The 9,878-nt window shown below is 36.4% G+C and overlaps 1 protein-coding gene across 4 annotated transcripts in view; it reads right to left on the minus strand.

The window, feature by feature from the left end:
- Positions 1-9,878, minus strand: part of LOC133610641 (V-type proton ATPase 116 kDa subunit a 1-like) — a 71,507-nt gene that overhangs the window by 26,258 nt on the left and 35,371 nt on the right. For all 4 annotated transcript variants that reach the window (XM_072914090.1, XM_061967094.1, XM_072914089.1 and 1 more), the window contains exons 14-17: positions 8,215-8,305; positions 7,980-8,098; positions 1,795-2,011; positions 1,074-1,181 (exon numbers count right to left, since the gene is read on the minus strand). In XM_072914090.1, coding sequence (XP_072770191.1) covers positions 1,074-1,181; positions 1,795-2,011; positions 7,980-8,098; positions 8,215-8,305 — 535 coding nt within the window. The remainder of the gene's footprint in view (positions 1-1,073; positions 1,182-1,794; positions 2,012-7,979; positions 8,099-8,214; positions 8,306-9,878) is intronic.

A 9,878-nucleotide genomic window follows, 5' to 3' on the forward strand; every position in this document is an offset into this window, starting at 1 on the left:
GCTTAAATCAAGCCTTTGGTTGCACGCTGCATTGAAATTGTTCAGGTATAAATGGCACCCAGAGCAGCAATTAACGGTTTACACGTGTTGTATTTGCGACACTGACTTTTACTTAAAGCTGGGTTACCTAAGTTATATTCTTTAACTAAAAAAAAAATCATATTAGCATAATACAGTATATCGTAACAGTAATAATTTCTGAAAGAAAACGTATGTCTGCGGGCTTTGTCTTATAATTAAGTATTTTAGTAAATAAAACCCCGGAAGACAAAATCATGTGTCTTCGTGGCGGTCAATCGTGCAAGATTTTAAACACTTCCAGAGAGGAGGAGACCGGGTGGGGGGTGGGATTTAAAGTTTGAATTCTGCCTGGTGACACATAATTCAGGTACCCCAGCTTTATGTAAAGGTGGAATTTGAAAAAAAAAAGAAAAAAAAAATGTGGCTGACAAACATTTATCTCGGATTTATAATTTTGTTAATGATGACAATTTGTTTTTGAACATCATAAAATCTCACTGGTTGCGTTGTACCTCTTCTTTTGTTGTCTAAGCTTACTTTAAATAGAGATTAAAGTCTATGGCCGTTTCATATCACCATTATTGTGATATTTATGACACTAAACACATATTTTCGCTTGAATGGGTGGGAAAAAACAAAAAGCATACACACAAATTAAATTACAACAATTCATATAACATATTTGAGATATAAAGAACAAAACATTTACAATCAGGTATATTTAATTATTCATTTTTTAGACTGAGTCTGATTTAACAAAATTAACTATTTAGATTAGATACACATGAGGCTTAATGCATCCAGTGAATTTTATGGGAAGAGCAAAAATTGCTGTTTGGTTTCCTTCACATTCTTTAGTCTTTTGACATAAGAATAATAGAGATAATAATTCAACAGTGTTCCCAAGGCAGGCTTTAAGCACATTTCATCGCAACACAACAAACCACATTAAAATGTACAGTGAAAGACAGAATAGGAGCAAACAGTTTATATAACAAAAGATAATATTTGAAGGGTACAATAAGTTTTGGGGCAGGATCAAATTGACATACCAGGTGCACTTTCCACAAGTGCTGACGCCGAAGTACCATAGTTTTCACAACCAGCATACAGGGCACACAAGCAAGGGCAATGAGCACCAACAAAACTTGGATCCCCATCTATAGATTCAAAGACAGCGAGGTTAACAAGGTACTGACCACTTGTAGTCCCCACTCGATAGCTGATGAGACCTAAACAACCCTACTTCCCAATGAATAACTCCACTGCATTGCAGCTGTGCCAAAACACTAAGATATAATAGCAGCAAAACATGTGTTTTATCTATGTAGACAATGCTTATATTAGTGTGTAGCTGAAAGTATCATCTTTAAATGTGTAATGGAACCAGAACCTTAGCTAAAAAAAACACTAAATCCACCTCAAGAGCATGATTATTATTAATCTTGCAGTAGCTAAAATATTTGAAGTCTGACACCAAAAAGATCTGTGTTAATCTGCACAAGCTGGCATCGAATTTCTAGTAGGTGTGCGTAGTACATACAGACATTAAAATACAGTTTTCTTCCAGACCATTCTCTACCCTGGGGAATCAATACTTTTGTGGCGCAAATGAGTATGAATCATCAATACAAGTGTTTACGGATAGCTTGCAGTAATCAATTACAAAAACAATCTATTCAGCAAGAAGCCTGACTTCTGAATTTTGGGGCAAAAATAGTTAAACTATTGTATTTTTAGGTGTGGGCAAGGTGAGGATGAAGGCGAGAGCACCTGTCCAGCGTAGAGGGGCTTGGTGGTGGGATCGCTGTAGTTGAAGAGGCACATGTTGATAAAGTGGATTAGGAGGCTAGGAGCATCCTTTGAGGTAAATGCATCGTAAGCCGTCCACTTGTAGAGGACCAGCAGGACGAGGTAACCAAACAAGCTGGCCATGAAGACTATTTCTGGGATGAAGCCCAGGAAGATGTTCAGAGGTTTCTTGAAGTACCTGAGGTGGTTATTCAGTGAAAAAAAAAAATACATAGGGTAAGGGTTATTTATACATCTATATATCTTAGACTTAGACTTAGACTTCCTTTTTATTGTCATTCAAATTTGAACTTTACAGCACAGATGAGAACGAAATTTCGTTACATATATATATGTGTGTATATATATATGTATATATATATATATATATATATATATATATATATATATATATATATATATATATATATATATATATATATATATATCTTCCGCGACCCGACCTCGGATAAGCGGAAGAAGATGGATGGATGGATGGATATATATATATATATATATATATATATATATATATATATATATATATATATATATATATATATATATATATATATATATATATAGATATATATATATATATATATATATATATATATACATATATATATATATATATATATATATACATACAGTATATATATATACATATACATATATACAGTATATGTATATGTATATATATATATATATATATACATATATATATATATATATACTCTACATGCCCCTAAAGCTGACCAACACGCCGGATTGTAGTCAGCTGGAGGCGTGTCTTAATGAAATTAAACAATGGATGTCCGCTAACTTCTTGCAACTCAACGCCAAGAAAACGGAAATGCTGATTATCGGTCCTGCTAAACACCGACATTTATTTAATAATACCACCTTAACATTTGACAACCAAACAATTACACAAGGCGAATCAGTAAAGAATCTGGGTATTATCTTCGACCCAACTCTCTCGTTTGAATCACACATTAAGAGTGTTACTAAAACGGCCTTCTTTCATCTCCGTAATATCGCTAAAATTCGTTCTATTTTATCCACTAGCGACGCTGAGATCATTATTCATGCGTTCGTTACGTCTCGTCTCGACTACTGTAACGTATTATTTTCGGGTCTCCCTATGTCTAGCATTAAAAAATTACAGTTGGTACAAAATGCGGCTGCTAGACTTTTGACAAGAACAAGAAAGTTTGATCATATTACGCCTATACTGGCTCACCTGCACTGGCTTCCTGTGCACTTAAGAAGTGACTTTAAGGTTTTACTACTTACGTATAAAATACTACACGGTCTAGCTCCGTCCTATCTTGTCGATTGCATTGTACCATATGTCCCGGCAAGAAATCTGCGTTCAAAGAACTCCGGCTTATTAGTGATTCCCAGAGCCCAAAAAAAGTCTGCGGGCTATAGAGCGTTTTCTATTCGGGCTCCAGTACTATGGAATGCCCTCCCGGTAACAATTAGAGATTGTTTAAATAGCCCCCCTGTTAGACCAGTTGATCTGCCGTTTCTTTTCTTTTCTCCTCTGCTCCCCTTTTCCTTGAGGGGGGGGGGGGCACAGGTCCGGTGGCCATGGATGAAGTGCTGGCTGTCCAGAGTCGGGACCCGGGGTGGACCGCTCGCCTGTGCATCGGCTGGGAACATCTCTACGCTGCTGACCCGTCTCCGCTCGGGATGGTGTCCTGCTGGCCCCACTATGGACTGGACTCTTACTATTATGTTGGATCCACTATGGACTGGACTCTCACAATATTATGTCAGACCCACTCGACATCCATTGCTTTCGGTCTCCCCTAGAGGGGGGGGGGTTACCCACATATGCGGTCCTCTCCAAGGTTTCTCATAGTCATTCACATTGACGTCCCACTGGGGTGAGTTTTTCCTTGCCCGTATGTGGGCTTTGTACCGAGGATGTCGTTGTGGCTTGTGCAACCCTTTGAGACACTTGTGATTTAGGGCTATATAAATAAAGATTGATTGATTGATTGATATATATATATATATATATATATATATATATGTAACGAAATTTCGTTCTCATCTGTGCTGTAAATTTCAAATTTGAAATGACAATAAAAAGGAAGTCTAAGTCTAAGTCTAAGATAGGCTCCAGCACCCCCCGCAATCCTGAAAGGGACAAGCGGTAGAAAATGGATGGATGGTTGTTCCATCAAAGGTTCGAACCAAGAATTTCAGACTCTGAGGCTGGCATCCTAACCACGAAGCTGCCGAGAAGCTCAATTAGAGCCTGATTTACTTAAGTTTTGCATATACTAAAACATGTGCAAACTTGATAGCACACGCAAAGCTCATCTCCTCGAAGTGACTTTTTTTAGTATTTTGCCTATTGTTCACAATCTTTATGAAAGACATGATGATGGGTGTATTTTTTTTAATGCATTCTAAATAATAAATTACTGCGATCAATGGTCCACTTACAATGGAGCCTATGGTAGTCGCTTTATTCTGTCTATAAAAGCTTTTAAAAAGCATCCAAACACCTCCATTAAAGTTTTATATACATGATGTAAGTATATATGCAATGTAGTAACGGGCACATTTATAATAAAATTTAATATTTACGTATTTTGAACCTTTTAAGCATACGCTGTGCAATAATTTAAAAAACGCATCACTACTTTTTTTTTAACATCACTGATTTTTACTCACTACAGACTTTGAGAGCCATCAAACATAATGAAATATCACTTACTGTACAATGTCTAGAATGCTGATTGCTGGGATGTGCAAATATTTCCATTTAAATGAAGAATGACTCTTAATCCTCGCGTAAAAAAATGGGGACTGGAACCAAGCGTCTTTTTGCGTCCTCGCCATTTACGAATTTAAATTGCCTGTCAAAGTGTAGCAACTTGTCGGAATACATCTTCAGCCTTCTACTATCCAGGTGAGAGGCATAATTCATGACGAGCAAGGAAACGAGGAAGCAGCTGATCAGTCGATCATGTCAACATTGGCACACAAGCTTGTGATCACAGCGCCGCTGTAAGTAGTTTGTCTGCCTTAGCGCTTATAATAACAATATCACTAATACTTGGTAATATTCAAGTCACAAAAGTTAAATAGAGCATTGTTGGCTCTTTGTGGAAGGATATTCATTGGGTATTATGTGCGGAATAGAGGACCGCCCATTGGCTCCGCTGTAAGTGGACTTTTATTTACGATTATTTTCAAGTTAGAATGCATTAAGAAAAAATACATCCGTCATTATGTCTTCAAAAAGGATTGTGAACGATAAGCAAAATTAAAAAAAAAAAGTGCAGTTCCCTTTATATAAGTTAAAGTTAAAGTTAAAGTACAAGCAGAATAATGCATGCAATCCATTTTGCGTCTCCACTTTTATTAATATGCAAACCATCAAAACGCCCACAATAACAGGGGGAGAATATGAAAATATAAATTACAGCATGTGCAATGTGATTCATCAACACTCAACACCATTTTGGGAGCACTATATTGCGTTTTACTTAGCACGTTTGAAAAGGATGTGCCAACTGACAGTTCCACACACGACTTAGAGAGAGGATTGTTTGCGCCGCAAAGACAGATGATGGACAGAGAATTCTCCATCCTACATGTACGTTTCAACATACATAGCTAGTCAGAAATAAAAAAATATTAGACACATCATCTATTCAGCAGCATTCTTCTATAATTTCAGAGCTGCTAGATGCCTTAAGGGGCTGATTAAAACAAATTAAATTGAGGCGTTTTCGTGTAATTTTGTATTTTTTTTTAATGATGGTTGTTTTTTCAAATAGAATATATACTACAAACATAAATCCTATACAAAAAAATGTTCTTGAAGTATGCATTTTTTGCGTCTTAAGCACCAAAGTGCAGCTTTCCTCCCATGCACATACAGCGGTAAAAAAAATATTAATGAACTGCACGACTGCTAATAAAATGCCCATACAAAGTGGTAGATGTCTCCTGCATAGCAAAATGCCACAGCTAGGCACATGATAATGAATGTGCAGTAAATGAGAATGTCTCTGTGCATGTTGCCCGGTAGTACACGCAAAACCCTCATTTATATAATGCGGTCTGCACCACTTTTCAATTGCAGACACAGTCTTAGTAAATCAAATGCAATACGCCCACTAATAGTACATGCAATTTTATAGATTTTTATTAATGTGACTACTAAACACAAAGTTTTAGGGCAATCAGTTGTGTTGTTAAAGGGGAACATTATCACCAGACCTATGTAAGCGTCAATATATACCTTGATAATGCAGAAAAAAGACTATGTTTTTTTAACCGATTTCCGAACTCTAAATGGGTGAATTTTGGCGAATTAAACGCCTTTCTATTATTCGCTCTCGGAGCGATGACGTCACAACGTGACGTCACATTGGGAAGCAAGCCGCCATTTTCTCAAACACATTACAAACACCGAGTCAAATCAGCTCTGTTATTTTCCGTTTTTTCGACTGTTTTCCGTACCTTGGAGACATCATGCCTCGTCGGTGTGTTGTCGGAGGGTGTAACAACACGAACAGGGATGGATTCAAGTTGCACCAGTGGCCCAAAGATGCAAAAGTGGCAAGAAATTGGACGTTTGTTCCGCACACTTTACCGACGAAAGCTATGCTACGACAGAGATGGCAAGAATGTGTGGATATCCTGCGACACTCAAAGCAGATGCATTTCCAACGATAAAGTCAAAGAAATCTGCTGCCAGACCCCCAGGAAAAGAGAGCGGATGAGGGTATGTCTACAGAATATATTAATTGATGAAAACTGGGCTGTCTGCACTCTCAAAGTGCATGTTGTTGCCAAATGTATTTCATATGCTGTAAACCTAGATCATAGTTGTTCGTTTCCTTTAATGCCAAACAAACAAATACCAATCGTTGGTTAGAAGGCGATCGCCGAATTCGTCCTCGCTTTCTCCCGTGTCGCTGGCTGTCGTGTCGTTTTCGTCGGTTTCGCTTGCATACGGTTCAAACCGATATGGCTCAACAGCTTCAGTTTCTTCTTTAATTTCGTTTTCGCTACCTGCCTCCACACTACAACCATCCGTTTCAATACAGGCGTAATCTGTTGAATTGCTTAAGCCGCTGAAATCCGAGTCTGAATCCGAGCTAATGTCGCTATAAACTTGCTGTTCTATCCGCCATGTTTGTTTGTATCGGCATCACTATGTGACGTCATAGGAAAATGGACGGGTGTATATAACGATGGTTAAAATCAGGCACTTTGAAGCTTTTTTTAGGGATATTGCGTGATGGGTAAAATTTTGAAAAAAACTTCGAAAAATAAAAAAAGTCACTGGGAACTGATTTTTAATGGTTTTAACCCTTCTGAAATTGTGATAATGTTCCCCTTTAAACCAATAAATCTTAGTCCATCAAACCACTAAAGTTTTCCAAGCAAAGTAACAGCAAAGTGCAGACCACCACTAAGGTTAACGACATTGACAAAAATGATGAAATAAATAATTAGTTGTGTTCTGTTTCTTTCCAGCAGTGTGTATTCTTAATAACTGTAAGGCACTAAATGTAATAAAAAGGTTGTTGCTTTCGGACTTTCTCGTCAGGGGTCACCACAGCCAGTGAATCGCATGATTTGTCTAGTTTTGTTTCTACGCCAGAGGAATCGAACTAGAATTGTCTGCACAAAAAGCAACAACATGTACCTTAACACCACTTTGGCAGGGCAGTAGATGTGATGGATGGAATTTATTGTGTAGCCACACACAAAGTGTGGCACACAGCCACAAACCTCTATACAAGTTTCAGCATCTTTATTTATGACTCACTTCATAATACTGCATGAACGCAACTTTCCTGACTTTGTTTTTTTTTTTTTTAAAGTCCGTCTGGTTGTTTCTATTAGGCACGATGGCGGCTTCTTGCCAAAATGTAATAATAATGAGCTCTTCCTTGGTATAAACAGCTCTGCAAATGGGTAATAAAAGTTACATTTGTCTTTGTCTGTCTTTTACTTTCATTAACAAAGACATTGTGGCTGAAACCAGATTTTCATTAATGTGACTACTAAACAAAGTTTTAGGGCAATCAGTTGTGTTGTTAAACCAATAAATGACAGTACAGTCACGTTTTCATCTTTGGTGGTGGTAATAGAGCACTGGTTATCAAAGCAACACTTACAGGTGGTTGAAAAGACTGAGGGAGACTCCAAACAGCATATGGATGACACCAAGGATGACAGACATCTTCATCTTAAACGAATTGAGGAAGGTCAGCTTGTTGGAGGCAATGTTCCAGATCTGCAAGGATGACAGCAATACTTTTAAAGGGCACTCTCATTGGAGAGCTTGTTTTTCTCACTCGGATGAGAAAAAAAAGTTGGATATTGATTAACGATTTGAGTTATTTTTTTTACCGGGTCAATTCCCAGAGGATAAGGCCCATTGAACACACCAGGGACGGCTGGGTCTAACTGTAGCACTGCGTTTTTGTCAAGTGTCTCAAACCTTGAACACATCAGAAAGGAATAAAATGCAGTGAGCAAAAAGAATAGATCCGATGCAGATTTAGAGATTTTATCATCTTTCAAATATATGAATGGTCCATAACCTTTATGGTGCAGTAAGATTATTTTAACAGAGACACATAAAGGAAAACTATGAATACAGATCCAATCCAACATTATCAAAAAAAGGTTCCAAATTAGTTTTCTTTATCCTGAAGACTGATTGTGTGTCCAAGAAGCCCACAAATTAGTCCTAAATTACTTCTAATCTCACCTCTTAATGGCATTGTTTTACTTTGGGATCAAATCTAATCAAACTAATCTAGAATCTTTATATTATTTAGATACTTTTACCTTAAAAAATTAGAACTGTTCATATCTTTGTAATGTGGTAAACGTACAAAAAAAAACAGATGCGTGTTCCTACAAAAACCTGATCAAAAATGCTGAAAGTATGACCATAATGACACTGAATGTACAGTTGTATTTCAATATCAGTGAAATAACACCTGTGATAAAATGTTAGTATATGTCTTAGCTGATTGACAGTTGTTTAAATGTGTCTGCTTCATTTATCAGCCTTACCTTACAATTGACAACGTAACTTCTCTGTTCACTAACTTGCTTAACCTTTATAGCTCTGTTCACACTTGCTGTTTGGTACTCTGGTTAGGACTAAAAGTAAAACAAAACTGTGCATAAAGTAAAAACATAATTTGGCATCTTAACTAAAAATATTACAATCCTTCTACTATTTCTACAATGTAAGACTTCACAGAAAGTTTCTAAAATTCAGTGTGAGTGAGCTTTGAGCTGGTAACATGAATTTTCCTACATTTTTTTAGTTCATAGTTGTTTCTACTTTTTCCTCAAATCTCAAAATCATGTCATGTTTTTTGACATATTTTGAAACATTTGCATTAAATGAGTTATCATCAGTATAGTAACTAATTTACATTATTTACCAGTGGATCATTGATGTATGAAATAATAATTCAAAATACAAAATAATAAAATTTAACATGAAAAAAACACTTTTAAGAAAAAAATCTTTTCATTTGGAATAACACAACCAAAAATATAGCAAAAAGATTCCCCAATATTAGCTAAGGATTAAAATATGAATTCCAAATTTGTACAATTAAAATATAATGTCTGAATAATAAGATATGATCTAAGTATTTTCAAAGATTATTTTTAGTTGTTCCACATAATAATAGTACTTTATTGCAATTAAATTGACAAACTCTGATCCACAATCTGTCTGTGGATTAGAGTCCGGCCATCTCTATTTTAGTCTATTCAAAGGACTGTTTGTATAATTGTTGCCAAATATGTGAAGCATTTGTCTGGGACGAAGAACAGGCTTGTTTCTTTGTTGCTCTGCTGCATTTGAATTCTATTACCTCATTCCAACATTTTGTGAGAGTCATAGAACAGTAACAGTGTGTATTGAAACTATGTTAAAACAATGTAGTTCTTTTTTTATCCTCTTTGACAAGTGTTAACAAAAACATGCATCTTAAGGCATTTATTAGTACAACCCAAATATGTGTGCTACAATCATACAGAAT

Source organism: Nerophis lumbriciformis, linkage group LG11 (genome assembly GCF_033978685.3).
Source record: "Nerophis lumbriciformis linkage group LG11, RoL_Nlum_v2.1, whole genome shotgun sequence".
Lineage (NCBI taxonomy): Eukaryota > Metazoa > Chordata > Actinopteri > Syngnathiformes > Syngnathidae > Nerophis > Nerophis lumbriciformis.